General features: G+C 43.2%; 1 protein-coding gene across 1 annotated transcript in view; it reads left to right on the top strand.

Moving 5' to 3' along the window:
• CNTNAP2 (contactin associated protein 2) overlaps positions 1-21,713 on the top strand; it is a 2,243,420-nt gene that overhangs the window by 2,029,898 nt on the left and 191,809 nt on the right. Inside the window, exon 19 of the mRNA XM_050786136.1 lies at positions 12,089-12,325. Coding sequence (XP_050642093.1) covers positions 12,089-12,325 — 237 coding nt within the window. The remainder of the gene's footprint in view (positions 1-12,088; positions 12,326-21,713) is intronic.

Here is a 21,713-nt window from a genome sequence, read left to right as displayed (position 1 = left end):
GTTGAGTAATTAGGTTAAATGAGATAAAAAGTGCCCATTGGCTCCTATTGGAACTCAGTAGGAGCTCATGTCTTCATGGTGTGTAAATGTGTACCTGGCTCCCATCCAAAAGAGTCGTCGTTGGATCAACCAACTCATGAGTGCCTCTTTACACTAGCCTGAGACTAAAACCACAATTTAAAGTGGGGTTTGTCCTCAAGAACCACTAGGGTCAAGAATTCTATGTGACTCAGGCAGATCAGCTGAGCACGGGAGAATATACGGAATGTGCACTCTAAGTACAGAGCTCAGAAGAAGCAACTTGCAGCCTATCAACAGAAAGGGTAGAAACACCCTGGTGTGTGTGCGACAGGCACAAATCATGTAATTCAGCAAGTCTACAAATATGTAGTTAAAGAAACAATATAATTTCTAAAAGCAGTAGCCTCGCAGCAAACTGTGAAGTTAGCAGCACAGAGGCAAACTGAGGCAGTCACTGGATTGGAGACAAGCTGATTTGTGAAAGCTGCTTGAGTAATTGACCAACCTCTGCACAAATATGTTCCAGCTTACAAAGCCAGTATAAAGGAGAAAAAAAGCAGTCGAAATTAAGAGCATTCGTTAAGCTGTAAGTCCTTTCATTCTTTTGGATATATTATTCTGAATGCATCTTATAACATTTTCATTAATAAACTGCCATTTTAATTAATGATGAGGTTTCAGTCAACTGAATGGCATTTCTCTCAAGAAGCCCACTTCATACACACACAAAAGAACTCTGAAATTTTTCACTAAAGGAAAGGCCAATGTGATCCATCTAGTTGAAGAATATACTATTGCAATTAAAAAATAATTTAATTCCATTCGGCTCAACTCAACGAACATTTATTGAATATCTGCTGGAGGCCAGGGGCTAGCTGAGATTGGACACAGTTCTTCCCTTCAGAAACTCACAGTCTAGAGAGAAGCCAGGTGCATGAATAAGGTATTCACCTTTAACCTCGTTATCCCTGTTCTGTTCCTTCCCTTCTCTTCCTGGTAAGGCACGCTTATCTGCAAAAGACTTTCTACATGGAAAAAAAAAAAAATATATATATATATATATATAGGCATATGCACACACACATATAAATATACATATATACCCTCCAAGTAGTTTCCCAGAATTTTTTGTGTGTATACAAATATTCATGTTCATATTTTTTTTTCTAGAAATGGGACAATAGCGTTGTATTAATGTTGGTTTCCTAACTCCAACTTGCTCTCAAATGGTTCAGGAATTAGATATAATATATATTATAATATATTTAATATACTACATATATAACATTTAAAATTATTTTAATTATATATAATATAATTAATGTTCAATATAAATATATTTAAATTTTTAATTTTAATATTTATGTTATATTTAAATTTTGACTATTCATATTATATCTAAATATAACATATTTAATACGAGAGAGAAAACAAATATAGTGCAATGTTAAAAGTTAGGGAATCCAGATAGGGATGATATAGGAGTTATTCATACTATTTTTACAACTTTTCAAAATTATTTCAAGGTATATTGTGCTTGTAAAAAATTTTAAATAAGGGATTCAAGGCCTTCCTGGCCTCGATCCTGCCTTTCTTCAGCAGCACCTCCAGCCGTTCCATCACCCCACATTTAATATCAAGTTATGTCCAACATCCTCCCGCTGTCGTTCCTGATGCTGACTGCACGTTACAGTAATCTGTGAAAATGTTGAAATATGCCAATAGGCAGGCCTCTCCCCAAACAATCAGATCAGGACTCCTGGGAGTTTGCTCCAGCCATGGTTTTTTCCAAAAGCATAACCTAGGTTGGGAAGCTTGGAGTCCCGCTTCCCGAACACCACGCGGGTGCATTCCTCATGCCTTGGTGCCTGCTGTTTCCAGTACTTGGAGGGCCCTTGTCCACCTCTTCAGTCCTGTAGGTTCCTAGTACTTTGTCAGGACCCAACTCAGATGTCACCTTCCTTAGTGAAATCATCCAGGCATCCCACACCCCACCCACAGGCAGATCCCATCCTTCCTGCCTCCTGCTATTTATTTCTACACACTCTCCTCCTTCTTGAGGTCTCCCACACTGTTGTAATGCCGTGTTTGCTCTGTCTCCCAGCCTACTGCAAACTCCTTCAGGGAAAAGTTCACATCATGTTTGCTTTTGTCATCAGCATGAGCCTCACATATAGTAGGATTATAAGAAATGTTTACTAAATTAAATGCAAACAAGGTTATACTTGTTGGAATAAAGTTATAACAAGGAGCTATGGGACACTCGAGGATGAGCTCTTACAGTGCAGGCGGCACTTGGGAAAGGAGATGGAGCTCACGCAGAATCGAAGAATGAATAAGTAGCTAAGTAGTTGGGCAGGAGAGGGAAGTGGGAACAGCCGGCCCCTTAGGCTGGTTGGAGTCTCGTGGAGTACATGAAGGAGGATGGCAGCTGAGGCCAAGAAGGGAGCCAGTCCAGACGATGAAGGGGACCAAGGGCTTTAGTCATCCTGGAAGCAGAGTGAGCACCTTGTACAGCGCTGGCACACAGATGCCCCTCAGTGAAGCATTTCAGAGAAATAATGAGTGAGTTACTTTTTTGCTCTTTTACTTTACATTTGGCAGGGGAGTCATGGGACCGGATTGAAACTAACCTTCTTCCCAGAAGAATGCATCTGCACATACTTTCCCCAAAAATGTCAGAAGATTTACAGGTTTTCTAAAATGTATTCAGTGACCCTTCCCTCAAAATGATATGCCACATTTTAAGAAGAGGGATATATTTTCGGTTTAAGAAGGACAGGGTTACACTAGGATGTAAGGCGGGTCACTGAAAGTCTGTGAAGGACAGATTATAGGAGGTAAGATGCCCATTGGAGGACACCCTTTAAGAAGTCATCACAGGTGCCAAAGTGAAACCCAAGTGCCTGAACCAGAGGCACGGCAGAGCTGTGCCCAGGAGAGAACAGATGCAAAAGGTTACGAGGCAATGCAAACAGGGAGCTTAGGTGTCTCCAGGCTTTCTGCCTTTGAGTGACCACGCAGATGCAGTGTCATTGGTCAAACTAGAAAATTCAGGGAGAGGACCAGACTTGTAGGAAATGATGAATTCCATTGTGTGAAGCTTGAGTTTGAGTTTCCCATGAAAGAACAAGGTGGAGTCTCCCTACAGAAAGTTGCAGATTGGGAGTGATGCAGATGGAGCTCTCCTAATGAGTGAGTGTAGAGTGAAATGGAAGAGGAGCAGGGGAGGGAAAACCTCAGTGCCCCAACATTTTCAGGATGCACCAAGGAAAAAGAGCCAATGACTTACAGAAAAGCTGAAAGAGGGGAAAGGAAAACCAAAGAGAGATTCCAAAGGCTCCAAGAGTTGAGTAAATCAAACAAGGGCAGAAATGGTCCTTTCACTTTGGTAACTAGAAAGTTGATGAACACTCAGTGACAGAAACTTCACTTCAGTGAATGGAGTTCAGGCCAAAATTAATGATTAGGAAGTGAAAGTGAGGAGACGAGAAGTTTTTCTAGAATTTCCCCAGTTAGATTGGGAAAATCTAACTGGACCTCTGAACAGCATTCTAACCTATTGGTCAGGCCCTCTTTCTTGATAAACCCTTTTTCCTTGGCCTCATTCAGACCTCATGTTCAAGGGGTCCCTGAGGTTCCCTAATTCCTTCCTCTCTGTTCTTCCTTTGCAAGCTCATTCCCCTGTCTCACTTTGAAAAGGTGACTTCTCAGGGCTCGACGCTAGGTCCTCCTGTCTTCTCTCTTCATACACTTCTCCCAGGGAATTCTATCCATGCTTGCATTTTAAATACCATCATAAAAATGATTTTAAAATGAATATTTCAGCCCAAACCTTTTTGACTCTTTGACTTCGCTTCCCTGATGCAAAGCACCTCAAATTTGACCTGTTCAAAGCTGAACTTTTTTGTTGTTGTTGCTGAAACAGCGTCTCACTCTGTTGCCCCGGCAAGAGTGCAATGGGGTGCCATGATGGTTCACTGCAGCCCCAATATCCTGCACTCGAATGATCCTCCTGCCTCATTAGCTGGGACTACAGGCTTGTGCCACCACACCGGCTATTTTTTTCTTTTCTTTTCTTTTTTTTTTTTTCTTTTTGTCGCAACGGGGTCCCGCTATGTTGTCCAGGCCAGTCTGAAACACGTGGATTCAAGTGATCCTCCTGCCTTGGCCTTCCAAAGTGCTGGGATTACAGGTGTGAGCCATGGCACCCAGCCAAAGCTGAACTCTTGATACCTGCCATATCCCCAACCCCACCAAGATTGCCTGCCTCTGTGTTCCCATAATCAGAAATTGTCACCACCATCTATCCAAAAATCCATCAGTCTGTCTTAACACTCTTTCCTTCACCTCTTTAATTCCTAAACATCATCAGATTCTGTCCACTCTGCTACTCCAAACCATCATTATATTTATTCTGTCCCATTGCATAGCCTATTCAGTGGTCTCCCTATATCTCCTCTTTTCTCCCTCCAATGCATTCAGCAAAATGCAGCCAGAATGAGCTTTCAAAACTGAAATCAGGTTATGTCACCTTTGCTTAACACCTTTCAGGAGCTACCCATTGCTTTCTGTATAAAAACCAAAGTCCTCAGAATACCACGACCTTTCTCTGTAGCCCCACGGTCTCCCCTGAGGGTTTGTCATCTTGGCCTCCACTACATTCGTCCTCAACATTCTCTTCTTCCTCAGGGCCTTTCTTTGCACATGCTCTTTTCTCTTCCTAGAATACCTTCCCTATCCCCAGTACCAGCAAAATCTCACTGGCCTTCAATTATTAACTTAAATGTAATTTATGACCTGCTAAATCTCCATCAGCTCATGGTTCACAGATGGCACTTATTACATATTTGAAAGAATGGATGAAAAAGACTGAGCACTAGCCAGAAGAAAATAGAGGTTCAGGGGAGGGGGACCTTTAAGATGAGAATGATTTAAAGCCAACAGCAATGAAATGATTTGCCTGACCAAGGTCAAACAGCGAGTTGGTGGCAAAGCCAGGGCTACAGTCCACAACTTTTGATTCCTGGCCTCCCCATGCCCCACACTAATCCCTTATTATATGTCTTAGATGAAGTTTGCTGTAGTGAAGCCCTCATCTCATTTGCTCTCCCCAAAGTATTCTCACATGTTGACCACCACACATACCAGGAATATGTATTAACACAGTTTCAGGAGCATGACCCAGGACATTCTGTAATAGATGAAAACTATCTTCCTGTTGAAGATCCTAGTAGAGTTGTTCAGTGGTGCTGCTCTGAAACTCCCATCCAAGAAGGCCACCTGGCTCCCACACAGTCAAGCCATAGCTGACTGATGTGTTTACGGAAATATACTTCACACTTGTGTCTTGTGGGTCGCACATGCCACTCAGGATAAACTTAGAGATTTTTCTTTGGCATTTTTTTCCTCCATTGTACAGATTCAGACATTTAAAGCTTATTACATAGAAACTGACCTAGAAGTGACCGGGCCTTTGGAGAGAATGGCAGGAAATTGGTTACAATAGATATGGACCCACCTGGGGAAACAGAACTAGTAGAGGTGAATGTGAACCCGTCCCAGGTCCGATGTTGTTAGTCCAAAAAGATTAGAGTAAGTTGAAGAAAACATCAAACAAACAGAATAAAAAATTCAGCAAGGAAATTCAGAGTGGTACACTTGGGGAGAAAAAGCAGATTTTGCCAATGTAAGACCAGGAGAAAAACTGGTTGTGCTTCAGCACAGCAGTATCTTGGGAGAATAACAAAACAAGTTTAAGCAGAGTTGTGCCGTGCAGATTGCCTGAAAGGAACCAGGCCTGCCTGATGCAGAATCATGATGCATGCAGAGGATGATGTCCAAGGTCCCCGGGAGCAGAACTCCATAAAATTCACTTAACTCTTTTACTGGGTGACTAATTAAAAAGCAGTTAATGAGAGTGATAATTCTGGGCAATGGAATTCAGCCATGAAAGTGGTTAATGACCTGAGGCTGCAGCTCAGGTCTGTGCCTCCTCTAGCATGATTCTGGCTCCCAGAAGTGCCTCCTAGACTTTAGCAGAAGCTGCACAGAGTTTCAAGAATCCGGGATATCTGGGAAGAGGTAGAAGAGGGCATTGGGCAACAGAAAGGAGTAAGCAAATATTAAAGGGTTTATTGACAGCAGAAAGTAAAAAGAAGGAAGCTCACCACAATGGAAGCTCAATTAATGTGGTTTGCTTGAGCTACTGCCTTGCTGACTGAAGGAGTGGATAGAGCATGTGGCAGTTTGCACAGTCTGGGAGACCTCGCTTCTCAGCTCCTTATTTAGTGATGTCATCTTGATAGCTTGAAGTCAGACAGGGTGGCAGTATTGACATCATGGGAAATAGGCAAAAACTATAAATCAGAATTTTTCCCTCCCCCCCAAGCCAGTTGTTTAACATCTACCAACTTACCACTGGGTCACTTCATTGAAATCCCTGTGGGAGCAGAGTTCCCTGGGGTTCTTGCCTTAAGAATAAACCTGAACGTGTTTTGGTTTTGCTTTTCTATTTAATTACTAATACACAGTGGCACTCTTCAATTATCTTTTATTACACAACCAGAGTGGCTCAGCATTTGTGAAGTCTCCTGGCAAACTCACCATCATTTCAAACATTGTTTCTGTGGGGAAGTTTTCCAAGTTGCAAGTTACTGAGCTTAAAATAAATGTTTGGGAAACAGCCCATTTGGAAGTTAGGAGCTTTCAATTCTGAGTCCTGATAGGGAAGTTGGAAAACAGAAAGAATCATGCCAATTTTAAAATATAGGTTGCAAAATATAGGTTGCAAAATCCTAAGTGAAAAGGCAAAAGGAATAGAATTATTTAACTTGGAGAACAGAAAGATGAAGAGCAATTGAATAACGGGGGTGAGTGCCAGCTGTTTGCTTTTGGCTTCTGTTTCTCGTGGGGTTTTTTTCTTCTCCCACTGTAAGCCCCAGGGATTTGGTTAAACAAGGAGATAAATATCTTTGTGGTATTATTCTCGAATGAATAATTGGTAGATTTTATTTCAAACATCTGCAAACTTCTTTTCCTCGATCAGGGATAATTTACATATAACCTGTGTTGAGGACCAAGAAATAGTTAAGACAAGGTTACTTGTCTACTTGAAGGTTAATCGTCAATTTTATGATCCTGAGTCTACAGATGGCATAATGTATTTCAAAACTTTGAGAAACATGATATAATTAAGCAAATCTTTTTTATATCATAGAATATCTAAATACAGAATTTATTATTTTTCTATCAAAAATGAACATTATAAAACTTAGACTATTAGCATTATCTATAGTAGTATTATATTATCTACATCTGTTAGTATTATCTATTACTAGCATCTATATTACAAGTACAAAACCTTAAATCAGGCATTCTAAATCAATACTTTTTGATAATTTTATGAGGAAAATGATGCTATTTTGGGCTTGTTAAATGAGAGTTATTTTCAGTTATTCATTCAGAAGAGATAAGAGAATTGCTTTCTAAAAGATATTACAGTACCCTGATTTGGCATTTTCTTAAAGAGATGTGAAACAATGAAACGGCAGCTGTAAATCTGCCACTTGGAGCCTTACAGGACTCACATCACTCCCAGGCCTTGGTTTAACAGTTGGTTTATGATGTGGTTTCAGAATAACACTTTTAAACATGGTATATCCCTTCCTACAAAACTGACATAAATCCATAAAGCTTTTAATGATGTCTCTAAAATACAGCCAAAGTATTCTCTGAGGCATATTTTTGGGTTGTTTATCTAAAATCTCTAGATTTCTGAATCTCCCTCCATGATCTGCCTTGGAATGGCTGTCTCCAGGGCAGCTGATACACTCATCATGTCTCACCCAGGCGGGGACCACTCAGCTTCGTGCCCCATCAGGTACATTATCCCGCCTCAGCTTCCACCCCAAGCATCTCACACCCTTGTGTGCATAAGTATCACCTGGGAACCTGCAAAAAGTGCTTCTTCTCCAGAACCTCTGAGCTAAATTCTGGGACTAGGCCTGGGGACCAGCATTTTAATAGGCTCCCAGGAAAGTGGTCCCAGAAATGATGTGACAGTCTCAGCTCTCCATGCTCTCTGACTCCAGTTCTGGCTCCGGGATGGAGTAACTGGAGAGAGGCTGGCATGTGGAAGCTGAGGTTCTTGCCGGTGGCACACTGCACCTGTCACTCAGGTGCTGGGGTCTCTGCTGCCTGGACCCTTCCCTCCCTAGGCCAAGTTCTGTGCTCCTCAGTCTTGTGTTTCAAGTGCCTCGTATGCGCGTCTCCTCCCGCCCATCATCCTGCCTGCCTCGTTCTGATTTGTTTGAATCTCCCAGCCTCCATCTCTAGCCTGCCTCCCACCCTCCCTCCAAGTCCCAGGTCCACCTCTTCTCACCCGCGCCAGTCTGTTCTCAGGTAATGACCCCCACATTCTCTGGCAGAAGCTCTCTCTGTGGCAAACTGAATTGCACAGTGTGTTTGCTCCAGGCGGCCCACCCCACCCGCCCTTCCTGATTTCTCCTCCCTCCCCTGTCCTCTGTTAGACACGTTTACAGAAGCTGGTCCTAAGAGTGTCCATCTGTCCCACCAGACTCTGAACTACTGAGGGCAGGGGTCACCTGTGCCTTCCTCGCTCGATCCCCAACACCCAGCTGAAATGTGGTGGGAGCCTCGGGGCTCTCAAATGAATGACTGATTCCATAAAAGAAGCACGTGAATTTTGTCCAGGCGGCATGATGCCTCGGACCTCAGACCCTCTCACTGCCAACACACTGTGCCTTCAGCTAGAAAGCTGCTCTTCATCCCCGCCACCTGTACTTGGCTACCCACCTCCGGCTCCCTGGGTCCCAGCTTAGATGTCTTTTCCCACAGCAAGTCTTCCACCACCCCTGTGTTCCAGGGGGCCCTGTGTCTACCTGATCCTGCACTTACCGCTCTGCATTCTAATAATCTATTTATCCGAATCGTCCTCCAGGTCTGGAGCTCCTTCAGAGCAAGAGTTGTCAGCACCCAGCATCGTGCCCAGGGTGCAGTTGGTGCTCAATAGATGTTTGCTGAAAGCTAACTCAGGACATTTAGGTAGTGAGATGGGGTTCTCATCACACAGCTGCTAAATAAACCGCCATAACATTCACTGTATTGTACTCACAGTGTTGATGCGTCTCCTCCCACAACCACTGCTAGATGGAAATCTCCTCACGGGAAGTGACTGTATTTTGTTCGTCTTCACACTTCCGTAAGTCAGGCAGCAATGAGCATGGATTAAGTAGCTGTTCAGCCCTATGTGTTCCAAGAAGGATGCTTTTGGCATGTGGAGCAGGAGAATTCTAATTTTTTTTTTCTTTTCTTTTTTGGAGACGGAGTCTCTCTCTGTTGCCAGGCTGGAATGCAGTGGCGTGATCTCGGCTCACTACAACCTCCACCTCCCAGGTTCAAGCAATTCTCCTGCCTCAGCCTCCCAAGTAGCTAGGACTACAGGCACCTACCACTATGCTTGGCTAATTTTTGTATTTTTAGTAGAGATGGGGTTTCACTATGTTGGCCAGAATGGTCTCGATCTCCTGGTCTCGTGATCCGCCAGCCTCGAGCTCCCAAAGTGCTGGGATTACAGGTGTGAGCCACCATGCCCGGCCCAAGAAAATTCTTAATTGCATAAGACAGCCCCACACATTGCAGGACACGCTGCTGTCCTTGCCTGTGCCCACTAAATTTCATTGGTATCCCAATCATTTTGACAACTACCCCACCTACAAAAGTTTTGGGGGTAAGAGGACCAGGAGGAAAATTGCACAGCATATAGTTGAAAAGCTACAGTTAAGTCTTTTCCTTACAACTTGGTCAGAAGCAAAGGACTCTGTAACAGTGCCATGGTGGATTGTATGTGTCAACGTAATTAAGAGAGAGAGGATCTCTGAAATATAAGATATTTATTTGGAAATAAAGCATTGCAATGGGAATATGCATGCCATAGTTAACTATGTGCATATTCAGGTAGGTGAAGACACAGGTTTTTAAAGGAAAAAAGGAGGAGGATTACATAATTGTTTTAAAATAATTATCCTTCGCTACAAAGCTCAATGACAAGGGTGACACTAGTCCAAGATTGGACAGGCAAATTCTGGGCAGATGTTCCTGTAGAAGTGTTTTGTGTTTTTTGTGTTTTGTTTTGTAAAGTTGCAATAGTGTTTGTGCAATGTTGTGCTTTTTGCAGAGTCTTTGTGATAGTTCTTGTGATCAGGCATTTATTCATGGCCTTTCCCCAGCTCCATTTCTCAGGGCCTTTTTTTTTTTTTTTTTTTTTTTAATTAATGACTTCATTTTGATTCTGACAACTTTCACACATGTGTGTGGTGATGTGAGGTGGAGGACAGGAGGTGTCACCCTCAATATACAGTGGTAACCTGTCTTTGTAATAATGGTTCACTAATCTTTCCTGAGCACTTATATATTCCAGGCACTAAGCTATGTGTTATACAGTTTATTTAATCCTCACAACCACCTATGAGGTCCCATTTTTTAGAGATGAAACTGAGGCTGAGAGAGTTTCAAGACATTGACCCAAGTTAACACAGCTGCTACAGACAAGGGCAAGATATACCCCCAGGCGTCGGACTTCACTGCTCTGTGCCGACCTCTTTAACAAGAACAAACATCAAAATTCTCAGATGGAAGACTCCTATTAAAAACTGTCCTCTCCCATTAATTTTAACATAGAGCAATTTTGCAAAATATATTCTGCATAGTGTTAATTTAGTGGGATGTCAAGTGTTGTGAGATTAACGGTTGCATGGGCGATGGAGTGTAAGAAATGCTTTCAGCAAGGCCCTCGTAGAAGGCCGTGAAACAGAAACCATGAAGACCACAGGAGCCCTAAGGTGGCACAACCCTTCACAGTAAGTCAGGGGTGATTTAGAACATTGCTGAGCAAACAGCAGGGAGACCGGCAACAGGAGCTTGCTGGCCGTGAAGTGCCTAATATCCAGTAAGCGCTGCTCAGGCTCTAGGAAAAGGCTGATGCAGGAAGGGTTTCTTTCTTCTAATTTCTCAATAATAATAACAATAGATACTATTTATTGAGTACTGATCACTCTCCACTTTATAGATGAAATACTGAGGCCTAGAAAAATTTGTTAAGTAACTTCTCCTGAAGTCATACAGCTATTTAGTGGTAGAGCCAAGTTTGAACCCAGTTCTCTCTAACTTCAAGACATGTGATTGTAAACCCTATACACAAAGCCTCTAGGGACCTAGGGTTTATCAAAGGCTTTCCTGTGTGAATATCCAAGCAAATTCTGTCTCAAAGAGGATTCCCCTATGGGTTCCTTGTACAAGGGATTTATTTTTGGCATATCTCTTCAACCTGACAATTAGTGCCGTGGTCTGAGTACATGAACTTTTTTTCAGGGTATGTAAATTTTTTGTCTTAGTACGTGTAATTTTTTTCTGGTATAATGTAAGTTTCCTAAATTTTACTTTCTTTTTAATTGTATAGATTTCCATATGATATGGTTTGGCTCTGTCCCCACCCAAATTTCAAATTGTAGTTACCATAATCCCCACATGTTGTGGGAGGAACCTGGTGGGAGGTAATTTAATCACAAGAGGAGGTCTTTCCTGTGCTGTTCTTATGATGATGAATAAGTCTCACAAGATCTGATGGTTTTATAAATGGGAGTTCCCCTGCACATGTGCTCTCTCTCTTGTCTGCCACCATGTAAGACATGACTTTGCTCCTCCTTTGCTTTCCACCATGATTGTGAGGCCTCCCCAGCCACATGGAGCTGTGAGTCCATTAAACCTGTTTTTCTTTATAAATCAGCCAGTCTGTGGTATGTCTTTATTAGCAGCATGGGAACAGAATAATACATCATACTTTGTTACATGCTTTTTTTTTTTTTTTTTTTTTTTTTTTTTAATAAGAGTATTTGTGTTGATGCAATAACACCTTTGTCCATAGAACTCAGTCAGATGCCCTTCCTGGAGCCAGTGCCTGCACTCCATGAGCTGCTGGAGAGGTCATCGTAGGGTGTCCGCATCAGACCTCTCCTCATTTTTCAATTCTCTCTCTCCTTTATAATAGATGTTGGTGCATTTTTTGAAGAAGGGATGTGGCTACGATATAACTTCCAGGCACCAGCAATCAACGCCAGAGACTCCGGCAGCAGAGTAGAGAACTCTCCCGACCAGCAGAACTCCCACCCAGACCTGGCCCAGGAGGAGATCCGTTTCAGCTTCAGCACCACCAAAGCGCCCTGCATTCTCCTCTACATCAGCTCCTTCACCACAGACTTCTTGGCAGTCCTCGTCAAACCCACCGGTAAGGTCGAGGATACCCAGCCTCTGCCATTTAACATTTCGGCAGACAGAATGTTCTAGCAAGAGTCTATAGATTGTTCTTGGTTTGTTCTTTATTCCCCATGGGCCTTGCTGAGCAAGTCACATAACTTCTTTGAACCCCATTTCTCTCCATGAATATCAGGAAAACAGCTTGCCAGCTGGGTGAGTTGGAGCAAGGTGTTAGAGTAATAACGTTGATGAGGCATGTTGGATTCTTTACAAGAACGCTTTTTCATGAATCGGAGATAGGTTTGTGTGTGTGATGATTATTTTTTCTTCCTACTAAATAAACACATTCGGCTGGACACTGTGGCTCATGCCTGTAATCCCAGCACTTCGGGAGGCCAAGGTGGGTGGATCACTTGAGCTCAGGAATTTGCTACCAGCTGGCCAATATGGCAAAACCCCATCTCTACAAAAAATACAAAAATTAGCTGGGTGTGATGGTGCATGCCTGTAGTCCCAGCTACTCAGGAGGCCGAGGTGGGAGGATCACTTGAGCCCAGGGTGTCGAGGCTGTAGTGAGCCATGATGGTGCCACTGCGCTCCAGGCTAGGCAACAGAGTGAGACCCTGTCTCAAAAGAAAAAAAAAGACTAATAAGAAAGACTAATAAAAAATAAATACATTCACTAAATGTGCTAAACAGAGATGGGCTTTGAATGAGTAAAATTAATTTTACATGAATTAATTTTATCCTGATTTATGATAGTATGCCAGTAGGTTGTTACAGAATGTTTGAACTTTCAATCGGAATAGAAAATCAGAAATGTTTTCATTCCCAGTCCTCTCAGAACTTCAAATTCACAAAATATATCCCTGTCGTAAAGGTTCCTTAAAGCAGGAGGGCTTTTTTAATTTTAATTTTTTTTTTGAAACAGGGTCTTGCTTTGTTGTCCAGGCTCGAGTGCAGTAGCAGGATCACAGCTCACTGCAACCCTAACCTCTCAGGCTCAAGTGATCCTCCCACCTTAGCCTCCCAAGTAGCCAGGACCACAGGCACACACCACCACTCCCAGCTAATTTTTTAAATTATTTGTAAAGATGGGGGTCTCACTATGTTGCCAGGTCTGGTCTTGAACTCCTAGACTCAAGAGATCCTCCTGCCTTGGCCAAACTGCTGGGATGACAGGCATGAGCCACCATGCCCAGCCCAGGGGTGGATTTTTACTTGTAATATCCTGGGCCATCTTGGTCATCAAACATACATGAAGCCAGAGAGGATCTCAGTGCATCTAAAATTAGCAGCCTGAGGAGAATATGCAAATGGGCTTGTGACCCTTCAACAGTGACCTCTGAGAGACATCTAAGAAACCCTGGAGTGTACAAACCTGCTGAACTTGAGAAGTCCACTTCCTCTCTGAAAATGAATTCATACACGCTTAAAGTTCTAATATCACTTTTATTTATCTATTTATTTATTTTTTGACATGGCGTCTTGCTCTGGCGCCAGGCTGGAGTGCAGTGGCACAATCTCGGCTCACTGCAACCTCTGCCTCCTGAGTTCAAGCAGTTCTCCTGCCTCAACCTCCTGAGTAGCTGGGATTACAGGTACGCGCCACCACGCCTGGATAATTTTTTTATTTTTAGTAAAGACAGGGTTTCACCATGTTGACCAAGGCTCTCTTGACCTCGTGATCTGCCCGCCTTGGCCTCCCAAAGTGCTGGAATTACAGGCGTGAGCCACCACGCCCTGCCCTAAGATCACTTTTTTAATGAATAAAAATATTTTAAGAGCATGCAGGAACAAATCTCTCTAACTCACTTCCCATTAGAGCTGAAAATGTGGAGGCTTTCTCTCCCACTGCCCATCTTTTCCTGCACTTCAGTGATTATTCCACTGTTATGGCATCTTAAAGAGCAAGAGTTTTGAATGGGCACTGTGGCTTGTGCCTGTAATCCCAGCACTATGGAAGGCTGAGGCAGGAGGATTGCTTGTGACTGGTAGTTCAAGATCAGCCTAGGCAACATAGCAAGACACTGTTTCTACCAAAAATAATTTAAAATTTAACTGGGCATAGAGGTGCACACTTGTGGTCGCAGCTACTCAAAAGGCTGAGGAAGGAGCATTGCTTGAAGTCGGTAGTTCAAGCCTAGCCTGGGCAACATAGCCAGACTCCATCTCTACCAAAAATAATTTTAAGATTAACTGAGCATGGTGATGTACACCTGTGGTCCTAGCTGCTCAGGAGGCTGATGGGGGAGGATCACTGGAGCCCAGAAGTCGCTGGAGCCCAGAAGTGCAAGGCTGCAGTGAGCTATGATCACACCACTGTACTCCAGCCTGGATGACAGAGCAAGAACCTGTCTCTAAAATAAAATAATTTTAAAACAAGAAAAAAGGAAGATCAAGATTTTTTCCATGGGAGCCAGAACTGTTATTAGTAACGTAATTCAGCTTGAGTTTTAAAAAACAGTAAATTAAACTCCCTCTCTGGGAAATGCACTGTTGCTTAAAAAGATGGAGGAAAAAGTATGTTCCCTAGGATTTTCCCCTTCTGAAATTATTCCTAAAGAAATAAGCCAAAAGTCAAAGATTCATCCTGAAGATGTTCATCCTAATGTTAACTATGAAAATAAAAATTGAAAAGAACTTGGAAGTTCAACTTTAGTAAAATAGTAAAAGAGGGAGTCACCATTTTATGGAATATTATGTATCTATTAAAATATTTATGAACAGTGATTAATGACATGGAGACATTTTATGTGATATTATGTTAAACCAAGAAAACAAAAACAAGATCCAGCCTTGAATGTGAAATATTAGCTCCGTAAAAAATATATGGATAGAAAAAAAAGCAATAACGTGAACACAAAAGTATCTGGTTGGATTGTGGATGATTTTTTTTTCTCCTGAGCAATACTTTTGTATGAATGTCAAATGCTTTATTCAGAAAGATGAAAATAGTAAATAAAATCAGAAAGTGAGGATAAAAGAGAGACAAGTATGGAGCCCCTGCTCTTCAGGAGTTCATCAGTTTATTTCTCCTGGGTCAGGGTCGATAGATTTTTTATCCACCGATGCTCACTACCCGCATGGGCCAGCCTCCGACTGGGCAGATAAGAACCTTGGGTTTCTTCTCAGGTCCCTCCCCAGGAGGAGGGCTCTCACCTGGAGACTGTCAAGAAGTTGATGAACACATTCCCACGCACGCTGTATTGTCTGCTCCTCAAGTCATTGCCACACTAAAATTTGGCCCTCAACTGTATTCACTACCTCACATGCCCACTGCTACACACCCACTGCTGCTGTGCCCTCATGCCTGTGTGAGGTCTTTCATTGTCTGCAAGGGCTTTGATCAATGGATTCCATATTAATGGCCACCGTTCAGTGAAGCTCACTTTGTGCCCAAAGCCATCCTGAATGTTGCCATGCATTAATTCCCATGAGCTACACAACTCTATGAAGTCGATACTGTTGTTGTTGCCTTTCCACAGATGGCAACACGTGAGTACATGGAGGCTGAGTGACTGGCACATTCAGAGGATGTTGGGCCAGGCTGGGGTTTCTCAGTCTGGATGTCTGGTTCCGGGCCCTGAGCTCCCCACCGGCCCCACTCTCTAGCGCAGGCATCTCTGGAACTCTCAGTGTGCTTGGAAAGCAAAGCTGGGTGGGTTCTGTCTCACTATTGCAAGCCCATCCTGAAATTGCTGGTGAAAATGCAGCTTTTTCACCCTTCAAATACAACATGTTTTTATTAATTGAAGTTTAAAGTTAGAAAAAAAGGAAATCATTAGGAAAACACATCAGTAAGGTCTACGCCAAAATATCGGGAAAAAGCTACTAGAAAGTCTCTACTAAACACCCTGGCATCACTCACATTTCACATATTGAAAGCTCTGCTCACTGTTCTCCAGAGCCAGCTGCCCCCAGCACCACCACTGCCCTCAGACACTTGCATTCCCAGGCTCAGTGTCCCTCACCAGTACTCCATCCTTCCCTGTTCTTGTGGATCACCCAGGCAAACAAGTCCTGTGGATCGAACTCATGATGGCCTTTTCCTCCCCACCACTACTCTCTCAGGCAAATATCTTTTAATTACTAATATTGTTCACATCATGGTGTCCATAGAAAATTATTATATTTGAATGGTACCTGGGTAAATGGATGAGGTCATGTTTTGGAGGCCAACTGCCCAATGACTCCAGCTGCCATCCCCTTCTGCAGGTCTGCCACGGTCTGAGGGGAGCCTTGCTCCTGTTACCCCATCACCTATCTGCGGGACAGCAGTGGGCTTCAGCTCGTTGGCTGGGAAATTCTCTCCCAATCCATCTCTCTGCTTCCAGACTCTCCCCCTCACCCATTTTCACCACAGCCAGCGTTGCTTTCCTTTATATGGCATCTTATTTTCTGTTGCTTATAACAGAATATCTGAAACTGGGTAATTCATAAAGAAAAAGAACTTATTTCTTATAGTTACAGAGGCTAAGATGTCCGAGATCAAATGGCCAAATCTGATGAGGGCCTTATTGCTGGTGAGAACTCTCTGCAGTTCTGAGACAGCGCAGGGCATGACATGGTGAGGCTAAGCACGCCAGCTCAGGCCTCTCTTTCTCTTCTTATAGACAGTCCCACTGCCATGAAAACCTATTAATGCATTAACCCATTAACCCATTAACCCATGAATCTATGAATGGATCAATTCATTCATGAGGACAGAGCCCTCATGATCCAGTCAACTCTTAAAGGGCTCACCTCTCAATATACCCACATTAGGGATTAAGTTTCAACCTGAGTTTTGGAGGGGATATTTACACCATAGCATAGGGATATTATTTAAAAGGGATCTTGTATAATGTCCTTATTAAACACTCAGTGGTGCCCCATTCCAACAAAACCAGGAGAGATTCCCCAGTCCCACAAACTTTCAAGTTCGAGACCCACCAACCTCATGGGTGAGAGCTTGGCCTGTAGAGCTGGACCGTTAGGTTTGAGGTCGGCTTTGCCTTTTGTGAGTTGTTTTGGGCAGTCAATTGGCAGCTCCATGCCTCCATTTGGTCATCCATAAAATAGTGTCTCCCTCACAAGAGTATTGTGAAACGCAGATGACAATATACACGGGTCAACAGTTATTATTTCCCAGGTCCACAGATTCAATCTACATTCTAACACATATTCAGCACCCCCTACTCTTTGTTTTTGAGAAGCTCATCACCCTCAAGCACTCTGTGGTCATATGTGCCCCTGACCTTATGCTCACAATGCTCCCTTACCTAGAAATGCCCCAACTTCCTCTCTGGCCAGACGCCTGCCTTTCATTCTAGGCTGAGATCAAGTCCCACCTCCTTTCGATGACTTCTCCTTGCTTTAAACTCCTATTCCACTTACTTTCAATGTCATTTGTTTGGCATTTAATGTACTGTATTGTTATCTGTCTCTGTTATAAATATCCCCTGTCTTCCCAGAGAGATGAAAAGCTCCCAGCACTACATCTCCTGCCTACGATAGGTACCCTGTAAGTGTGTGCTGATGATAATGATGATGACCAGGAGAGAATAAATCTGTTAAGCATGTTATTTGCTGCAGCCAATAAAAGAGCAGTCCCTTATAACTGCTTTAATTCACTTGGGAGATGAACATAAGACACAGAAGTGAAGCACCTCAGCATTTGAATAATATTTTATTTTAATGGAAAAATACTAGCATTCTTCCTACCATCATTTAATGGTCCTCTTCTGCTATTACCTGAAAGGAATAAATACATCATTTAAATTTGATTATTCAAGAATATCACCATTACTGTTTATAGATAGTCACATAGATAGTCACTATAGTTTATATATATATATTTACATATAATTTATATATAAATTTAAAGTTCCAACTCATCTTTCTTTCTCAAAGCAAATAATTTCCGCTGCCATTAAGTGAAGCAGTTATAATAATTTAAAATCATATTTACAAAGGCCAAGAAGGACAGAAAAGAAAAAAAAAAGAAAACAATGCTGATTTTAATAGAGCTGAGGAACATAAAGGGGCCAGTGACAAAATGACAGCAGAGAGGGAAATGTCCAGCGTGTTGCATAATTGCTGGTTCCTCCAACCTCTAGGCCTCTGTGTGTTTGTATCCTCAAAGCGACACTCATATTGCCTGACCCATGCGAGGGGATGGGCATGGCTTTATGTATTATAAGTGGAGTCTACACTTGTAACCAGGCAGAAGCCTATTTTCAGACCTTAAAAAAATGTGCTTTGCACAGGAAACTAAATACATGTGTGCTGAAAAATGAATAAGAGATGAATCAAGACAGTTGTATATTTAAGAAAACTGGCTGGATGATATGATGTCAGAGCACCAGAAATAAGGCAGAGAGTAAAAACCTAAGACAATCAACTTGTTTTTTCTGCGTGTTGCCAAACAACTGCCTGATTATCTCCTTCACTCCCAAACAATTGATTATCTTAATGCTATTGGGTAAAGGAAAAACAGAGTAAACACTGAGGGGTGGAGAGAGAAGCAGCTCAAGAAGTAGGAGCAGCATATTCAAAGGCCCTAAGGTCGGAGGAGATCATATTTTCCAGGGAATAAGAGAAGTTCATGGTAGCTTGAATGTAAAAAGTGAGAGAGTGAGTGGCATGATTTGAAAATAAAGTAGGAGGAGGAACGCACATCAGACAGGGCATTGCAACCTCTATTTGGAAAGTACATCTTCATTCTGTAAAGAATTGGAAGGCTTTGAAGGATCTTAAATGACCCTATAAAATAATCAGTTACACATTTTGAAAACACGGGGAAGAAGAAGGTATAGAAGCAGGGAGATTGTATTCGTCCGTTCTCACACTGCTATGAAGAAATACCTGAGACTGTGTAATTTACAAAGGAAAGAGTTTTCATTGACTCACAGTTCCCCATGGCTGGGGAGGCCTCAGGAAACTTACAGTAATGGTGGAAGGGGAAGCAAACGCATCCTTCTTCACATGGCGGCAGTAGGGAGAAGTGCAGAGCAAAGGAGGGAAAGCCTCTTGTAAAACCATCCCATCTCATCACAACTCAGTCACTATCATGAGAACAGCACAGAGGTAACTGCCCTCATGATTCAGTTACTTCCCACTGGGTCCCTCCCATGACACATGAGGATTATGGGAACTACAATTTAAGATGACATTTGAGTAGGAACACAGCCAAACCATATCAGAGACCATTCCCTTGTTTATTCAACAAATATTTATTCCACTCCTACTGTGCATCAGGCACTATTCTAGACATTGGGAATAGTCATAAATAATAGAAACAAAAATGCTTGCTGTCATGGAGCTTACCTTTGAATAGGAGAAGGCAGACAATAAACAAATTGGTACAATCTATAGTCTGTTGTGTGCAAAAACTGTTATGGGGAAAATATGAGGCAGAAAAGGGAGTGCCTGGCTATGGGAAAGGAGAGGGTAAATTCCACTTTAACGAGGAGGTCACAGAAATGATCACTGAGAAGAGGACATGAGAGCAAAGACCTAAAGGCATGAGGGCATAGCCATGCAGAGACCTGGGGAATGAGCATTCTGAACAGAAGAACTAGTGACTGCAAAGGCCCTGGGGTAGGAACAGGAAGCCAATGTGGATGGTGAGGAGTGAGCAAGGAGGAGAGTAAAAGGAGGTTAGGTCAGCAATAATGAGGAGATCACATAGAGCCTGGTGAGCCATTGCGAGAACTTTGATTTTTACTCTGAGTGAGACGGGAAGCCACGGGGATTTTGAGCAGAGGATCACTCTGACCACCATGTGGTGAGGACCCTGTGTCTCTCAGGGTCAGAGGCCCAGTTGAGATCAGGGAAGGTTGGAGTAGGACAAAAGCTAGTATAATCCCAGCAAAAGACGCTGGTGGCTTGGTCCAGGGGGTAGAGATGGAAATGGTGACAACTGGTAAGATCAGAGCATGTTTTGAAGATCAAGCCAAGAAGACTTGCCATCAGATGACACATGTCATATAGGAGAAAGAGGACAGTCAAGACTTTTGGCAAGAATAACTGGAAGGATGAATTGGCAATTAACCGAAATGCGGAAAACTGCAATGGAATACTTTTGCGGAAAAAGATCAATGCTGTGTTGCATATGTTGTGTTTGGGGTTGCCAATAAGATATCTGAGGGAAATATCAAGTAGACGGTTTGTGAAAAGAGTCTGGAGTTCAAGAGAGAAGTCTGACTGGGGTACGAATTTGGTGTCTGATGGGCTTACACCTTATTCAAAGGTCCTACATGGGATAGGATTGTGGAAGTAGGTAGTTAGACACGAGCAGGGCAGAAGAGGGTGCTCCCTCCTGCCAACCACCAAGAATGTGAGACAACCATCGGGTGATGGTCAGGCAGTTGCTAAACTGTCTTCTCTCTAAAATGGTAATTGGCTGCAGCTGGCACCAAGGAACGACAGTCTCTCAATAGAGAGAAAACATCTGGAGCTGGTGAGCAGCAGCTTCCCAGTAAGATCTTGGGAGTTGGGCAAGCGGGCCCAAGCATGCACACTAAGAGGCAAAATGGTGGAGTTTAATGGGTATATGATCTTCCTCTAGGAACACTCAACTAGAAAAGGAAAGACGCCTCAAATGAGCATGAGCACCCCTTCAGTAAACACCTGTGCCCGCAGCCCCTCCCACGTGCTTGCAGGCCACTGCGCAGGCAGACAGCCCGCCCCAAGGGAAGAATCGGGGGAGAAGAAACCAAACCCCAGAACTATGCCAGTGTATAAAACCCCAAATCAAGGGCCAAACAGGGCACTTAGATCTCTCAAGTCGCCCGCTTGGCCCTCTTCCAAGTGTACTTCCTTTCTAAAACTTTTTAATAAACTTTCACTCCTGTTCTAAAACTTGCCGCAGTCTCTCCCTCTGCCTTAAACCTACTTCTGCCCCTCAAGCCGCATTCTTTCCTCCGAGGAGGCAAGGATCAAGTCTGCTGCAGACCCTTAGGGATTTGCCTTCAGTAACAGGATCACCATGGAAACAGGCATGAATACAAAAGAGACTATGCTTCAGGGCTGTCTTTGGGGACTGCAAGAGTAAAGTGCCCCAAAATGAGGGAAAAAACAGGTAGAGAAGGAAAACCAAAAGAGGGCGTGCTGGAGGCCAGGTGCTTCCAGGAGGTGAATGAACTCTGTGCCGAATGAAGATGAGGCCTGAGAGGGACCATTGCCTCTACTTCCCCAGGGGTCATGGGCCCAGCAAGAGACCATGGAGCAGGGAAGGCAGAAGTGAGACAGAGGGCTCGTGCTAAAATTGAGATGGGTTTGGAGGCAGCGAGTGTACCCATCTCTTTCCATGGGATTCGGAGCAAAGAAAAGCAAAGGAAGAGAGGCCTCATTTGAGAGTGAAATGAGGTCAAGAGCAGTCATTAAAGAGGAGGCTGACTAAGACCCACCGTCTTCTGCAATCCAGGCCGAAG

This window comes from Macaca thibetana, chromosome 3, assembly GCF_024542745.1.
Source record: "Macaca thibetana thibetana isolate TM-01 chromosome 3, ASM2454274v1, whole genome shotgun sequence".
NCBI classification, from domain to species: domain Eukaryota; kingdom Metazoa; phylum Chordata; class Mammalia; order Primates; family Cercopithecidae; genus Macaca; species Macaca thibetana.
The sequence above is the reverse complement of the archived record's forward strand: the minus strand, read 5'-3'. Positions and strand labels throughout refer to the sequence as shown.